Genomic DNA, 18,640 nt, shown 5'->3' with positions numbered 1-18,640 from the left:
TAGAAACTTAAATAAAAAAAGAAGAAAAATTATAATAAAATATAATTACACAACGAATTGTACAATATTTTCTTTTGAAACAAAAAATATTGGGAAGAAATAACTTGGAATAAGAAATATTCTCTTCTAAACTTTTTTGTTGCAAAAGATTATAAATATTATATACATTTGTATTTCAGTAAAATAAACGTTCATCAAAATAATTAATTAATTACTATTAAACATTTCAATCGATATAACTCCTCTAAATGTGAATAAAGAAAAAGATGTGTACATATCTTGCCATTTCTACTTCAGACTAAAATTTAAAATTAAACTAGTTGTCACTAGTAATAAGTACATCTGGTAAGTATATATTAGGTAAGTCACCATTTTCCTGTTAATCGACAGCTATCCTTAGAATTACATGTTCGATGGCGATGCTGATATGTTTTATATATCCCCTCTAGTTTTATAAGTTAGTGAATATTGATTTAATATAATCATAAATAGCAATATAACTGCTAAAAATATAATTAATTATCAATATGTAATGATATTCTCTTTATCTTTGTATATGGTTGTATGCTCAATCTAATTAAGGATACAGCAATTACTAATTGTTTTTAATTAAACTAAAATTTATATAAGTTATTCTATTTAGATTTAATTATTTTAACAAAAAAACATTCAATCCGTAACGTTAAGAAACATAATTTTATTTTATAATGTATATAAAAGATAACAAACAACTTAATAGTAAAACACATATGTATAAAAAGAGATAGAACATTTGTAAGATTGCAAAAATTATATATGTATGTATAACACAGAGGATTTTAAGACAAGTAAACTAATTATGAACTAAATCAAAATTAATTCGGTAATTTTTCAACTTTGTATCTACTGTTTATACCTACTTGTCTACAGTAACAAGATTAATATAGAGAACTATCAAATTTAAATCTTGGTTAATATTCATTCTATAGACTTTTAAGTATATAACATACTTTATTCAATTTTTGATAAGCACTGCTTCTATAATACAGTAAAAATGATTTGCATGAATTATATAATTACCATGTACAAAAATTTATATACATTGATTTTTTGCAAGATGAATTTTAATTTTTTATAACAGTAAAAAATGTTTTAGTACGGTATAATTTTATGTTTTTCTTAATTACAGTTCATTTACTTGGAAATCTGTTCATTGTATTACAAATACATTATTATTATTATTATTATTATTATTACATCATTACTCGTTTCTTAATTAAGTATTAATATAAAACTATAAAGTACAATATATTAATTATGTAATTACTTTTTGTAATTGATTCTAATCTTGACTTCATAAGTCCATTTCTATCACATCTATAATGTTCAATCTAATAACAAAAGAAAAAATATATTTGAATTATGAATAACAATGTTCAATATATTATTTTTTATATTTTTTTTTCATATGATATTAAAATTAACCCTAACAACTTCTAAAGTTTTCTGTTACTCACCTATAAAAACTTCTGAATTTATCATTTAACATTTGAATAAAAAGAGAATTAGATAGCAATGAGATAGAATTTAACTTAGTCATATACACTTGGAACAATAAATAATGAATATAATACTTAAATCGTAATATTTTATTTGACTAAGTTTTTGTTCTTATCACATTGAGACCCAACCATGCAATTATATTTTGTAATACCATCTTTATGTATAATAATTAAATTCTAATGCAAATAATCGTTATAAGTGATAGAAATTAAATTGTATGATACATATATATTTATCAATATTTTTATTGTCAACTGAATAGATAGATTTACTCGTTTTAGTGATTTTTATCAGTCTATAAAATGAGTAAATCTATCCATGTAGGTATCAATGTGGTAAGCAATGACATTTATTTCTATAAAAAATATATTTTATATTGTACACCATGCATCATAAGTTTCACAATTATTTAGAAACAATAAACACATAAAATTTCTTATTTACAAAGCAAAAGACAAGTTGTAAAAATAGTCAGAGTTGTAAGGGTTAATATTATAAGCGCAAAACAATTAGCAAATTCTTTTACAATTACAGTTATTGTGGTTCATAGTTATGGGATGATCTGAATTCAGTAAATATGTATAGGTGAAAAAATGTACACAATACATTATGCAGACCTTCCTGCTTTAATAAAACAAAATAGAATCTTCGCGACTGATTTTTAAATGTTACATTATCAGTTTTAACACGTTGATTGCTATACATAAAATATGTTATCTATTATTTGTATTTTTGTAATATGTTATTTGTATTTTTACTATTTTCATATTAATTTTTCATGCTATTAAGTTTATAATTTTAGTGCTTGAGACGAAACATATTCTTTTTTCTAAATTTTCAGGAAATTTGTAAAAATGATATAAATATACAAATAATTCTTGTAAAGAGCTATAATAGAAAATTAAACATCTCATTGATATAATATGATTTAATTAACTCATTCTGTACATAACAATTTTGTATATTGTACATAAAAATATACGGAATTCAAAAAGTGGAAACGTCATTTATCTAATTGTTTAAATAACAGATGGACTACTATGAAAATCATAATCAATATCAAACTATATAAGATCAAAGGTATCATTAAGAATATTTTTGCTAAAAATTAGTTTCTATATTAATAATTTAATATATGAAAAAAAAGAAAATATAAAATGAAGTCCGTCTGTAACATATTTTGCTTAGACATTTATTAAGTTCAGTTATTTTTCTTAAATGATTAATTGAATTAATATAGATATAAATGAATGAATAATCAATATTTGTAATAATATCTAAATTTTGTATCTTTTCCTGAAATAAAAAGATCAAAAGAAATCTGAACAAACTTAAACATATTGATTACAAGAAAATATATCTAACATAATTTCAATTATTTATATGAAACGTATTGAAAATACCACTTATTAATTATTTTGGAGTTCAACAAATAGGTTCAAAAATAAACTGAGTGAAAATTTATTTTACTAGAAGTTTAAACTTGTTCAAAAATTGAATTATTATTCTATAATCTATATCATTTTGAAATTGTATCAAATTAATTGTAGCTGTACATCTATTACATTGTATATTCTACTAGTGTAATATAAATATTTTATATTTCTTTCATCATAAAAAGAATATAATTGTTGCAAAAAATTAATATTATATGATCTTGTCAGTTTTTCAATTAGCTATCAACGTGTTAAGATCAAACAATAAATTTATATTAATGATCACAAAAAATAACATTTTTTAAGTCAACTGGATTGCACTATCTTTCATCTTTTTACTCTGTTTCTTTACAGTCTTAACCTTCATGATAGTCTTCCCAGACTTTCCCTTGATTGGTAGAGATTTTTCTTTTAATGATTTCATTTGTAACTTCACTTCTGCTTTTGATAATTTTTTGCTTTTTATACTCTTTACTCCAAGCTTGCTGTCTTTTTTAACTTTGGTAGTAGTTTGAATCCCTATACCGGATCTTATACAAGACCCGGGTAGCTTGTACTAGGCAGCAACTTTCACTTTTTTCTTCCTCTTTTTCTTCTTTTTATCATGATGAAGTTCTTGTTTTTTGGCTATACAGGTGCGACAGTACCAATCCTCATTGTCAGCTGGTGGTACTTGCATACCAACACACACCCTATATGATTTAAAATATGTAAATTAAGCACACGCACAGAAAACATAAATCAACTAAATCTCGAGGCAAAAAAGAATCCTTAAGTTTTAATTATGTCATTTCATCATCATCGTGTATATTGTAAAGGTAATTGTACTTCGTTATGTTTTCTAAAAAGCAAAGGATAAAGAAAGAAAGCAACAAAGCATTAACAAGATAAAACGTGAGGAAAAAAGCGTAATTTATTGGAGAAACAAAGGGTAAAAAAGTAATAAAAAAAAGAAGCTAAAATAACATAGTGTAAATATAGTGATATTAAAAACTCACAATTAAATTGTAGTTAAGAAAATAATTTAATAATTAAAATTTTTTATTTCTAGTAGATATGTATTTTTTCTATTTTTAATATGTTCTCTAAAAAAGTGATCTGTTATGGTTTTTTGTATTTCAATTTACATAATATTTTTATAATATAAAAAGAAGTGTTAAAGGATACATAATATTAGAATTGTTTATATTTTTAAGTGTTTTAGTCAACTTGTAAAAAGAAAGGTAAAGATATGTTGATTTATATTAGAAAACAGCCTTTCTTAAAAATTTATGGTATAGCTCCAAATAATTATTGTTTTGTCAACATTTACTTACCAATGATACCATGCATCACAATCATCACAACCAACCATAGGTGATCCATCATCTTGGTTACCACATGCAGGACAGAACCAAACTTTATGACCACCTTGATCCTGAAAAACTCATATGACGATAAAAATACAATATACTTCTCTTTTATGATATGTTTGGATAAACCAACCCTTCTTTTGTATTTTGTTAACATGTTAACAATATATTACTAAAAAGATATGTAATGTACATTAAACTCTTAACATATTTAAGAATTGTATCTTATTGTTTATACTGTAATTAGAAAATTGAGGAATTGATAAAAAATATGTGACTAAAGGTACTCAGTAAATGATAAAATTGTTATAGTTCAAAATTAATGAACACTTTTTATATAATTTATATATATATATATATATTATATATTATATATATATTATATATATATATATATATATATATTGTTATATTATATTTTTTATTTTATATATATATATATAATAAAAAATATAATTTTATATATATATAAAATAAAAAATATAATATAACAATTGTATTAAATATTTATTATAATCTGAATAGCAATATTGACATTATGTATGTATACATATATACGCATTTATATATAATTTTATAATGTTATATATGTAAATGCATAATATCTTTAGTAAGCTGAGATATAAATGAAAAGAGATCAAAAGTTGAATGAAACTGAAATATTTGTGAATTAAAGCAGATACATAATTATGATTATTAACATTTATAAACTGATGAAATATCTGTTACGAAAATTAATTAAAATTTTTCATAACAAAACCAATACCTTGAAAGTAATACAGAATTTATATAATTACTATACCACATACATATATTTATATCTATCATTAAATGCAACTTGTGATTCCAAAGAATAATGTATGCTGATGAATTATGATGAATTATGAATAATGTGTGCATGTAATGTACATGAATATAAGTAGGGAAGGAATAACACATTTACACAAAAGTTAAGGTGCTGGTCTGCGGTAATTGTACAAATTTTCACTTGGCCCACAAATATGTTTTATAATAAATGCTCATTTGCAATTTATATTTCAATTATCCAGGAACCAAGTTCTCATTAACTTAGAAAAAAATTATTTAATATTTCAGGTGTATATATTTTATTAGAATTAGATATTTATCATATTTAGTACTGAAAGTTTAATTATATTCAAAATGCTTATTGTCAGATACAATATTTGCATGTCTACCCTTATTTGAATCTAATCTATTCAATAATAATTTTTTCTATATTAAAAAGTAGTACCTATAATAGACAATAAATAAGAAGTCAAATATGAATAATGCACATACAAAGTGAATCACCTAACTTTGGGACCAAAAATTTCTCTACTGTCTTTAATGATATGAGAAAATATTTAAGTAAGGGAATATTTGTTACAGAAGACTAAATATTATGATAGAAATTTTTTTTTAAAGCTATGTTTTTTAAGATTCTAAAGCCATTAACAATGTTTTAAATGATATGATATATTTTTGTTTCTACAACATTGAAGTTGATAGAAAGAAAAATTCAATCATATATAATTTGTGGCTCTCTGGATAGCCTGAAGAGTAATTTTTATAAAAGATAATCTATAATGTAATTAAAAATTGGATTTGTTGAAATAGATGAATAAATATTAAACATAGGACACCAGAAAATTTTATGAGCTAAATATGATTTTCGATGATATTTCAGTTATTATTAGCTATCAGTTATTAATATGAAGAATTTCTTAATATTTACACACACTGTTTCTACTTTAGATTGTATTTCTTAAGAATTATTCTCTAATAATCCAAACTCTATTATTCTTTAAATGACCCAAACATCAACATTATGATTTTTTATGATAATATTTGCTTTTTCATAACAAACTCTTCTATCTGAAACATTTCCTTTCTAACACTAAAAATATGGGAGAAACTTTAGATTTTTATGTTAGATAACTTATCTTGTATAAGACGATGCAATGTATAAACATCAAGATATATGTTGTATGTTATAATTATTTAACTTTATTAGCATATAACATAATTATATATAAAAATAATATTTTCATGTTTATTATATGTTATTAATATATTGGTTGCATTAAACTCTTATTACATAAATTAATCTAAATAAAAGATAATGAAGACTCATTTAAAATATTCTAAACTGATAATTTTAATGAGTAAAGTTTCTGTGTATATTAGTTTCTATACAAATAGAAATCTTGTATGTATTATTGTTTTATATAATTTAATTTGTAGTAGTTATATATTTCTATCTTACTTCATATAGTTTTACATAAAGTTATTTAAATGTACAAATATTCATATATATTAATATCAGCTGTAATATTTATTTGTTTATAAATATTAAAAAGCTTTCTTTTATAGAGGCACAAATAAATATATAAATAAATAGATAGATATAGAGAGAATGAGAAAAGAAGAAAAACAATATCTTATTATATAAGTTTGATTAGCACATATAATCTATAATGTAAGAGAAAAATTATTCTATTTTCAATATAAAATAATTTTACATAAAATAATTTTTAATAAACTTTCATTTATCCAGTTAAAGTTTTATTTGTCAAGTTTTTAAATTTAATTCAAATGCTTTTTCCCACACTCAATTGTCATCATATTTAAACATGAAAATTATAAATTAAATATGTGTATATAAATAAAATTATGAATTATATATATATATATTAATATGTTTAAATCACATATATTATTGTTATAAAATATATACGAAGTTTTTTATAATATAAATATATATTCTTTTTATGTTCATTTATCTATGTATATAGTTACATAAGTTGTAATTGTTATTAAAGGCAGTTTCAAGAAATTTTATAATAGGAATTTAAGAACAGTAAATGTTTTCACATTAAAAGTTGAAAACTTTTCTAACATCATAACCATGATAGATTCAGGCAAAAGCTAAAGACAACGCACAAACCCATATTTTGATAAAATTGACACAGATAGAAAATAGATGATACTTTACAAGGAGTATCTAATGACTTTTGTTTAGAATGGGAATGTACTCACCACAGTAGTGGTTGATGTTGGGGGCAGCGCAATCCTGCCATTTTCTTTGTCTTCCTTAGCATCATCCTTTTTAAGAGCTGCATCTGCTTTCGTCTCTGTGCCGTTAAAACCGTTCGTTATATTCCTAACTGTTTTGCATGCTATGCTTAATAACGACATGCAAGTTGCATGCAATCAACCAATCCTTTGCTATTTCGTAAACTATTTCATATTTCCCCTTTTCTGTATTATAATAGTTATTCATTCAGTTTTAAGAAACTATAAAGTATTTTGTTCATTACATTTCTTATAAAAGAAACATTTTATTATCAATTTAAAGATTGTTTGTTATCTTTAAGTAAATGCTTCAATTAAATTTGTTCATAAAAAGGTATTTATATATTTTTTATAATTTTAGCAAAATAAATTAAAATCATGAGTATATAATCTATTTTTTAAAAATTATAGAGTTATATATAGTTAAGTTATACATTATTATTTCTCTAATGAAAGAAAAGGAATAAATAAGAATAAAAAATAACAGTAAATATATTAAATACTGGGCTTTTTGTAACTTTAAATTACATTTTACTTTTGTGCAAATAATAAATTGATTTATAATTTGCTGGCCCCCGTATTTCTCTAAAAATAGGAGATTAATATAGTATTGTCAATTATTTACTCATTTTATTCACATATATTGCATCAAGTGTATTGTCTCCATATCATTTATTTTATCAACTTTTATGCAAGGAAGTATAATACTACTTTTACATCTTTAGATGTTTTAACATTGCATGTCATATAAAGCTGTAACTGAATTATATTATAATATTTCTGTTAATTTATTGTATTTTAAATGTTCTAATGTAGGATAACACATATTATAGTATAATGCATACATAGATATGAACTACCAAAAAATTAAATTAAAAGTATTTTTTTTCTCTTTTGCCTGTAATTATTTAAAGAAAAAGAAGAAAAAAAAAGAATAAATTTGACCAATTGTATCTAATATCAATTCTTTCAAATGCAATATAAAATATCTACTTTATATTGAAAGAGCAAAAGAATTACTGAATTAAAAATGTTTAGTTATATATAATATATATATATCAATGTGTGTGTATGTATTGATTTAGTATTTTATAAATCTTTTTTTTTTTTAAATTGATTATATTTTTAATGCCATGTATATAAATTTATAAAAAATTTCAAAAAAATTCATAAGCGCCTGTGTTAACTTTCTTCAGTATTCAATATTTTAAAATTATTCCTGTACATTATGTATATAAATAAGATATTAAAATTTATAAAGTAAAGCATAATGTATTTTATTATTACTGGTTATATATAGAATGCTCCTAGACACTCACCTTAAAAAAAAAACTAGAATACTATGTTTAATGTTTTCTTTTTCTTATAGAAATTGCTAAAATTTGTAAATATATTAAATCTTCCATCTTAAAAGATTAAGAAGGAAGGTTGAAAAACTTTGTATATTATACTTTTTGAATGTTACGCATAAGGTCTGAAATTATTATATTTTATAACATGTAATAAAATATAAAATTAATAAAACATAATAAATCAACCTCTTATGAAAAATATTGTATAAAGCTTTTAAACAATTATGTTTTACTAAATATAAAATAACTAATATTTTATTCAAATTTACTTTTTATAAAAATAAGCTATGTGTTTATTTATAGAATATTCATAAAAAGTAATAACATTTTATCAATTAAAATTTTTACATTATTTACAAATTACTTCTAGCAAAAAACTTTTTTGAAAAAAGTTAAAAGACAGGTATCTATATGCTTATTATTAATATGATATAATTGTTCAATAAAATTACTTGTACCAATAAAAATGCCATGCACTTATTTTTTAATAGTTTATGAAAAATATTAATACACTTACTCAAAAAAGCTTTTAGAATCTGTACTATCCTAAAAAAATACATCTGCAATATATTTTACATTTTATTTTCCCTAATATATCACCCAATATTTGTTAAAATAATTTCTCAAACTCTTAATTGTAAATAAAGTTTAATAGTATGTTCAAACCTAATCTATAGATTATTGCATTTGAAACAAAATTGAATATTGCATTTAGAACAATCTAACGATATTTTAAAAATTTAATTTTGCTTTGTCATGTTTTTAGATAAAAACTTTTGAATCCATCTTTATGAAGTTATACAAGAATATTCCTTTCTCCATTAAGATCAATCTATTTAAGCTACATGAAATATACCATATGTGCATTTGCATTGCAGAAGAAAATACTAAAAGAAAAAAAAAAGAAAGTTTAAAAATCCATTTCAATAGCAGTGTAAGATCAGAAAGGTCTTAGAACTTAGTTTTCTTTAAATTAGTCATTTATAAAATTTGTGGCTATTTAGTAATACTTATTATTAAAATATTTTATCATTGAAAAAATGAAAATGGATATTCTCAAAATATCTAATGGAATTAAGTTCTGAGACTTCTTTCAATACAAAAGATTCCACCTAATTGAATGTGATAGAAGTGCTAAAATTTGAAATAATCAAGTATATTGGTAATCACAACACGAAATACGTAACAATTCTAATATAGGCTATAAAGTTGTTCTACATACACACTTTAGAGACAAATGAATCTATACAACAAAGCAGGCCAAATGAAAATTATACCGTCACCGCAAGTCATGAATGCATAGAAAGTAAAAAATGAAATATTGGGAAGCAGGGTTGTTGGATGGAGTGAAAATGGTATCAATGAATTGAGTTAATCTTTGCATAAAAAATAATCAGCTATATACGTAAAAAATGATTGAGACATTTTATATCTACATGAAATGTTTGATTGAAATTTAAATAAATTATCTGATATATTCTTATTTGAAGTATGTATAAAAACGCAAGAATATTTAAATATTATATCGATATTAATCTAAACAAAACTATGAACGATTATAATTAATAAATAATCAATTTAATGAAGGAGGGCTGTCATCTCAGCTTACTACGAGATTTATTATAAAATAAAATTTTTTCTCATCTGTGCCATTGTTTATCATTAATCCAAATCGTTTTCTTGTGTATGTGCATATAATATTTTATAGTATGCTACATCCTTATGTTACACATATATTTTATATTTTAATATATGCCATAACAAATATCTTAACCCCTTGCGGACTACCGCCGCATACGTGCGTTCTGCGTAAACCACCATGTATACGTAACTGTATGAGTAACTCATGTATGCGTTTGACGAAAACAACTGATAGAGCCGAACGACTCATATATATGTCCCACGTAAACGTGTTCGACGAAAACAATTGATAGAACTAAAAGACTCATATGTGTGTCATTTTATTTATCCTGTGAAGAATTTGTGTATGTACATATGTCTATGTACGAAACATAGTACAAACATAGTACAAACATATGACATCTATGAACGAAAAGCGCGTCTAAGCAGAAATGAGCACTGGCAATTTTAAATGACTATCGCGGCAGCAGCTCGGCCCTACGGTATGGTTGACTTTGAACCGTGCCGTCCGCAAAGGATTAATTTATATGTATATAAGAAGCAATGAATTTAATAAAAGATATAACTATTTTTGTTGACACATTTAATAAATTTATATTGATAAAATGAAGGAAAACACGATTTATATCTCAACTATTTCAACTATAAACGAGAAAAGATATGTTAAAATCGATCATAAAAATTTAAGAAAATAATGATTAAAAATGATTATAATATTATTTCTTTTGAATGTGTAAGTTGTGACAGCCCTATTATGATTTAATTGTAATTTTATAAAAGGTATCTGATTCTTAACAACATATTTGAAATATTCTGAAATATTTGAAAACGTAATTAAATGTTATACTTAAAAATATAACATTTTTATGTATTTGAAGTATATGATTATCATATAAAAACGTACTTACAAAATAATACGGTGGTGGTTGTTGTTGCGTCAGAGGAGGTGGGAGCTTAGGAGCAGGATCAAATTGAGATGGAGGAGTCTCTCTTTGAGGTAAGGCTTTGAAGAGAGATTTCTTTGCTCGAGGAACTGTTGCAAGTGGCACACTAGTAAGATTGGCAGAGAAAGTATCTGTAGGAAGAGCAGGGCTTCCATCTAACGTTCCCTCCTCTGTTTTCTTACTTGCCGACTTTTGCTTTGGCGGTCGCGTTACTAATGCTGATATTTTCGCCAACTCGGGACTTGGTTCTCGTCTCGTCTCATCCTCAGGCTTCTTCAGCAATGTCTTTATAGTTCTATAACACATTTCCCTAATAATAATGTATGCGTTATTAAATACAATGCGTGTATTCAACACTAACGCATAATATGATTCTTCATATAACAAAAAAACAAAGACAAAGGAAAACCTTATAATAGCACAATAAGAAAACAAGACACATAAATTGAAATTATCGCAAAAAAGTAGTAACTTATAAAAACTAAAAGAAGAAGATTAAAATTATCTGTGAACTTACATTTTCTTCATTGGAGCAGCATCAGGCGTTGGAGGTCTTGGAGAAGCTGTACCTAATTTTAGTGTTATTTTTGGTACAGCTTCTGAACCTTTATCTTCTTTCTATAATAAAAAGAAATTAAAACATTAGTCTCCTAATTTCAAATTATCTCACAAAAAATAATAGAAAAAAAGGCAGTAGAAATATTTATAAAAAGTGACTCTTCTACCTCTTTCTCTTTTCGCTTATCTTTCTTTTCTTTCTTTTCTTTGATTTTATCAACCTTTTCCTTTTTATCCATTTTATCCTTTTTTTCTTTTATTTTCTCTCCTTTCTCTTTGTGCTTTTCTTTCTTATCTTTCTTCTTTTTTAATTTATCTTTTTTTTCTTTCTTATGTTCCTTTGATTTCTGAAAATAAAATTTATATGTAATAATTATTTAATAATAAAATTTATATATATATATATATATATATATATATATATATATATATATACATTTTTATAAATTATTTGGGAAAAATATTATTTTAAGTTTTAATATTTCACATTACCAGCTTACTTCCAATAAAATTAAAGTTAATCACATAATTTAATAAAAATTAAGGAAGTTTTAGAAATTTTGTTAATCTTCTATGATATTTTTATATTCATTAACATAATTTAAGTCATGATTATAATATGTACATATGAACATATATTCGAAATCTTACATTTTGATTATTTAAATAAGTCTGCTAAATAGATATTCAAAATTTTGTACTAAATTTTGATTTTTGGAATTTCCTGAACTTAACCGTTTGAAACCAACAAACAAAATTATCACTTCAAACATTAAATCGAACATTAGATCTTATTTCTTTTCGAATTTTTATTTTTAATAGAAATTATTATACAATAAAGTGTATAATTGGTGAAATTCCATCAATTGAAATGAATTCATACCTGATCATATTATATTTGAGTAATTTTAAAAATGTTCATTCGAGCTCAAATGACTTTGAGTATCGTTTATTTTAACTTATGTATTTGTTTTTTTAATTGGAAGTTCGACTATTCAATAATTAGAAGTTATTTTGAAAAATCTTTCCTTTCAATATTAATCGCACATATCAGATTGTTCTTTATTGTATTCGGAGAATTTGATTCTAAATATAATTTAGTTTTACCGCTATAAGAACTTATTTTTTTAAATCACCTATAATCTCTTTGTGTCCTCTTAGAGCGGACATCTGAACTTGCTAAACTTACGATGTTCCTTCAAACGGGGACAGCCGAGTGCAAAGGGTCAAATATGTGTTAGATTTGATTTATTCCACTAGGAGTTAAACCGGTTGGAAGATATCTTGTTAACATCTTTTTTCTATGTAAATTTTTGAGCTAATGCATCAAAAAATCCTTGCGATTTATCAAATTTGAAACCAAAATGATTAAACAATCAATCACCTAATTTTCCAAATGTTATTTATATGATTATTTATATATTACAAATGAATAAATAGTAAACACATTGACTTTTATATGTTAACATTGCGATAATTGTTAAAGCTGAAAAAATTTAAATAACTAGTAAAATAAAAAATTACCTTATCATTTTTATCCTGTTTTTCAATTTTGGGACTTTTTGAAGATAATAACGGCACAATAGGTACTGGTTTAGGGTATATATTTGGTGCTGCAAGTGCAGATGATAAAGGCGGTGCAACGGTACTTGTAGGAACTGGTGGAGGTATCTCTTTGTCCTGTTTAACCGCCTTTGATTTATCTCCTTTTTCTCTCTCCGGTTTTTCGTGCTTTGTCATTGAAGGCGTTGCTTCAGTAGAGGAAGGTGTTGAAGGAAGCTTTTCACGATCGAGAGATTTGGTTCTTTGTAAAGTGGAGAAATCTTCAGATTTTGGTGGTAAATTTAAAAAGCGAGGTGGTAATGGTAAATTTGACATTGCCGGATGAGCGCCACTACTACCTCTTCCTATAGGTAATGGAAATCTAGGAAACATTGGATGAGGTATTAAACCAGGTGCTGGAGGAAATGTTGGGAAAAAAGGAAATGGAAGTGTCGGTGGAAAACTTGGTTCTTTGGAAATCTGAGGTTCAGGTGCCTGTGGTGTTTTCGGTCGATCTAGTATATCCTGTTCTGGCGCATCGTTGATAATTTTTGTCTGAAAAACGGTAATCGCATATCGGCGATGTCTTTCGGCGTCTTCTTCAAGCAATTAATAGTGCTCGCATACACGTACACGCACGCGTGCACTTGTGTTAATATCATATGCTATTTCTAAATAAAAGTCAACCTACCTTCTTTGGACTAACGCAATGTTTTGGGCTTCTTGATTTTAATTCCTTTTTTTTATTAATCTTTTCTTTTCTCTTCTTTTTATGATCTGTAGGTGTTGTGGGCATGTTTAATTCCGGAGTTCTTGGTGTACTGGGAGTTCCTGGTGGTGACATATCATCAAACATATAAACATCTGATCCTGGACTTTGTAAACCAATTAATTCTCCTCCATCTGGCTGAAGGTGGACGTCTGGCGTATGTGGAGTCTTTTTTTCTTCTCGTTTCACATCACTATCATTACGCAATGCTTGTTTATCAATATTTTCATCAATAACTAAACCAGGTGAACTTTCTCTTGAATCAAGTTCTTTGTATTTATGTTGTTCTGATATGTCTTTTTCTTTATCCTCTCGTGGTTTTGAAATCTTTTTAAAAATGTTCAATTTTTGCTTATCTGGTTCTGATGGAAGTTTATCAATAGTGTCTTCTTTTTTTTCATTAGATGGTGGGGATCTACCAGTAACGTCGACTAATTTTTCTGGTTTTGTCTTTGGTTGTGTACTTTTTTGTAATTTTGGGCTAATAGCTGTTTTAGGTGACACTAATTTAGGAGTAGATGGTCTGCTTGATGAGCTTGGCATAGTACTTTGTAATTTCCCACCTACTGACTTTAAAGGTTTTAATTTAGCTAATTCTTTCATACCAGCCAATTTTTTAATTTTATTATCGTCTATCTTATCTGGTTTAAATAATTCCTTAGCGCGATTCTTTTTCTTATTTTCTTTATCCAGTTTACAATCTTCTAATCCTTTCTTTACAATCTTTTTCGGTTTTTTATCATACTTTAGTTCAGGAGGTACCATAGGATAAGAACTAGGTTGTGGCGAATCTGAACAAGTTTGATGTGGGGTTCTTGCTTCAGGTAGTTTTCCTTCTCGAGCCGGCGATAAAAAACCTGAAGTCGTCATCATGACACTATGAATTTCGCGCAATGGTCTACCTTCTTCTAGTACTTTTACACGCTTTGTTATAGGACTTTCAAATGAGACAGGATCTCCTGGTCGCTTAAATACTACTTGCGGTGACATCCTATGAGGAGATACATTTATAGAACTGTTACTTGATGTTCCATTATTCAATGTTAAGTCGGATGTTCCATTTAATAAATTTTCTGCTTTCTCAGCTATATATTCTTCTGTAAAATAATGTAAACAATATGTAAAATAATAAAGTATCACTCTAATTGTATAATTTTCTGTTTATTAAGATTATTTGAGATCATTAATTAAATTGATATTTATTTTTCTACAAGAAGTTGAGATACTAAATATTCAATATTTTTATTAGCAATAGTTTCAATGTTAGGTGCAAGCATATCTTAATATACATACAAATTTGACAAAATCTCTTTTTATGTGAACAATTACTTCATAGATTATTGATCACGATAATTGTTTATAGATATACCAACTAATAAAGCAGTGTAGACTAAAATAATATTCTATCCTTATATTTCCATTACATTACGATGATCTCAAATAAAAATAAAATGTTATGTAATAAAAAAAAGTCTGTCATATTATATATATAAGAATTTAAATATTTCTTATATTGCTTAAGTTCAGTATCATTGTAACAGCAAAATAAGATATATTTTATCAAGATAGATTGTACGAAGAATTACAATCTACATTTATGCAAAATTTGACAGTTTTGATGAAATTCTTTCCAATTTTCATATTTAAAAAAAAACAAAACATTTGAAACATTGGGTTGTAAATAGTATAATAGATAATAGTAATAGTAATAAATAACATAAATAATTTTGATCAAATAAAAATATTGAAAAATAAGAAGAATATTGAATACAAAATAAAGAAAAATAAAGAAAAAAAAATACAAAATAAAGAAAAATATTGAGTTTAACCAAACTTACTTATGTTACAACCCAATATATAAGCAAAATAAATTTCTTTATGTTCATTTCAATGCTTTGTCTTTACTTAAAAGCTTTCTTTGGTACAATCAATATATGTAGTTGAAATAACTTGTTGTTTTTTAAAAGGTTATCCTGCATTTCAGAAATACTTTATTAGGAGCTTTATCTGGGGTTAAACAATGACATTAATATGAGTATAAAATATTTTGATATTCAGCTTTAAAATATTATACGTGTATTTATATGCGAGTAATAATTTACCTTCAGTATCAGGAAACATGGCTGGTAAATGTTCATGTACATGTACGGGCCTTGTTACAACTTCCCGGCTTCCAGGTTTCAAAAAATTTAAATGATTTTCACGTTGAACTGGAAATTTTGGTACTGTTACAGGACATGGGACAGAATCTACATTTTTTATGTATTCTGTTAACTCCTGTATATCAATATTCATATGTCGAAATGCTAAACCTAAATCATCAAGATTTGCTTCTGTTCTTCCCACTGAAAAAACAAATAATGTTATACCTAAAATGAAACTACTATAATTTAAGTTTTATATACTGCGTAATTATTTATAAAGCCAATAGAACTATTTTGATATTGTTTAAAACTTCAATTAAATCTCTGTAATATTTTAAAAATACTTACAGATTTCTGCATATTGATGAGTAAGTCTTGAAATTTGTAAAATATATTCTTGCATAAGATCAACCATAAATTCTAATGGCGTAGAATTGATTGAATGCCATCCAATCGTTTGACAAATTTGAGCAACCACCATTTTTAGAACACTCCTACTATATTCTATTGACATCTTCAACTGAAAAAAATAATACAAAATTATTAGTTATAATGGAAAGTAGCAAAAATCGATAACTGAAAGAACATTACTAGAATTTTATAGTTTAATACAGATATGTGTCATCTTTTAGTAAAATAATGAGATTCAATGGATTATTTTCATTAGATGTCAAAATGATTTAATATGAAATTTTGTTTTCACTCACCAATGTAATAGAAATTATATAAGTTCTAATTCTTTCGTTTATTAATATAAAATATCTACATACATTTCTATCCTACTACTTAGCTTCATTTAGCACTTCGATGTTAAGTCATGCAATTCATTTTGATAATAATATACATTTCATTTATGATGTACGTAACACAATGAATGTAGAACGAAACACGTTTTTATTGCTTTCACATTTTTTAAATGTATTTTTGCTTCTTTATAACCATTGATGCATATTATACACTATATACGATAATGGCGGATAATTTCTTTAGTCATAGAAGTAAAAAAGATAGCGTCATCTTAGTTGTGTTTGACTCATTTCTGTTAAAGTATAAAACCTAACCAAACTTGAGTATTAAAAATGTTCTATTATTATTATTACATTATTTGTTACATACATTTACATCGATTTTATTATACGAATATAATTTTATGTAACCACAAATTAATTCCATAACAAATTTGACAAAAAAAAAATATGATTTTTACCAAAAACTATTTTCTTTATTACAAAAGAAATATCAAAATGTTATATTCCATATTCATTCACTTTTATTCAAATCACAAAATAATATCATCAATCACAATTCATATGTATTTCGATATTTATTAAATCCATAGACTAATAAATAGAGAGATGACTTTATTGTAAATGTAACTAGTAACAGAGATAGGTATCTTACATACTCTAATACAATAATAATACTTTTTTTACAAAGTAATATATGTAAATGTAAACAAAGTTTTTACTCGGTAATATAGCATAATATATTTATCTATATCTTTTGTATAATGAAAAAATAAAATTGAATCGTTAGTCCCGTCGTTTCATTACACAATACATTTGTAGTAATAATTATTTATTTTTAGTAAGCATTCTTAAGTATTCTTTGTTTTAAAGTTACACAACTTTTTAGAATTTCTATATCAAATCTATAACATTAAATGTTTTATTAAATATTTTATAGATGTATTAGGTATTCATTAGATGTTTTATTATTTATTACGTATTTAAGATTTTATTGTTTTAACTTCAGCTATATGTATAAAATTAATAATATGCAAAAAATTTTTTACCATATAATAAATTCATAGTGTGTGTTAATAAATCATTGGTTATTTTTAAAATAAAATTAAATAACTACTTTTATATTAAGGGATAAGTATAATTATATTAAAACTACATATATATCGAAATATGACAAAATTACTTGTTAAATAATAATTTGTATAGCATTCAATAAATAGAAACGAATAATTGCTGCAATAATAATCTCAATCCAGAAAGAAAATTTTAAGGTAATACATATATGTATGTAAGAAATATATATTACTTACGTAAGTAATATCAGATACCTAATATTAATATTATATATGTATGATTAGTGAAATAATTTTTTACAAGTATTTTGAATTAATGGAGCGACTTTTGTCTGCGTGATATCACTGCGATCATATGTCTGTCTTTGTTGTTGTTTACTAGAGTAAATAAAGATATGTGAACGCAGCGATATTACGTAAATAAAAGTTGCTCATATATCGAAAGTATAAAAGAACCGCCCGAAAA

The 18,640-nt window shown here is 24.7% G+C and overlaps 1 protein-coding gene across 7 annotated transcripts; it reads right to left on the bottom strand.

Annotated features, from left to right (window-relative positions):
* Positions 1-677: 677 nt before the first annotated feature.
* LOC126928860 (transcription initiation factor TFIID subunit 3) lies at positions 678-17,702 on the bottom strand. 7 transcript variants are annotated; one of them, XM_050744697.1, is made up of 11 exons: positions 17,563-17,702; positions 16,704-16,875; positions 16,314-16,556; positions 14,134-15,308; positions 13,425-13,997; positions 12,068-12,247; positions 11,860-11,960; positions 11,307-11,652; positions 7,370-7,464; positions 4,295-4,395; positions 678-3,670 (listed from the first exon to the last, which is right to left on the bottom strand). In XM_050744697.1, exons 2-11 carry the CDS (start codon positions 16,867-16,869, stop codon positions 3,606-3,608), a joined length of 3,045 nt encoding a protein of 1,014 aa, XP_050600654.1. In that variant the 5' UTR covers positions 16,870-16,875; positions 17,563-17,702; the 3' UTR covers positions 678-3,605. The 7 variants fall into 7 exon arrangements, with proteins under 7 accessions (XP_050600654.1, XP_050600655.1, XP_050600653.1 ...); XM_050744698.1 differs by lacking the exon at positions 17,563-17,702 and adding an exon at positions 17,126-17,505; XM_050744696.1 differs by lacking the exon at positions 17,563-17,702 and adding an exon at positions 17,063-17,504.
* Between the last annotated feature and the right edge of the window lie 938 nt (positions 17,703-18,640).

The sequence above is a fragment of the Bombus affinis genome, chromosome 2, assembly GCF_024516045.1.
Source record: "Bombus affinis isolate iyBomAffi1 chromosome 2, iyBomAffi1.2, whole genome shotgun sequence".
In the NCBI taxonomy this organism is placed as follows: Eukaryota; Metazoa; Arthropoda; class Insecta; order Hymenoptera; family Apidae; genus Bombus; species Bombus affinis.
The sequence above is the reverse complement of the archived record's forward strand: the minus strand, read 5'-3'. Positions and strand labels throughout refer to the sequence as shown.

Excerpts from the sequence above, each read along its gene's own strand:
- LOC126928860 (XM_050744697.1), bottom strand. The coding sequence starts at position 16,869 with ATGTCAATAGAATATAGTAGGAGTGTTCTAAAAATGGTGGTTGCTCAA. Across the intron at positions 11,961-12,067 it reads ATAAGCGAAAAGAGAAAGAG|AAAGAAGATAAAGGTTCAGA; the intron begins GTAGAAGAGTCA and ends TTTTTATTATAG. Across the intron at positions 11,653-11,859 it reads GCTGCTCCAATGAAGAAAAT|GGAAATGTGTTATAGAACTA; the intron begins GTAAGTTCACAG and ends CATTATTATTAG.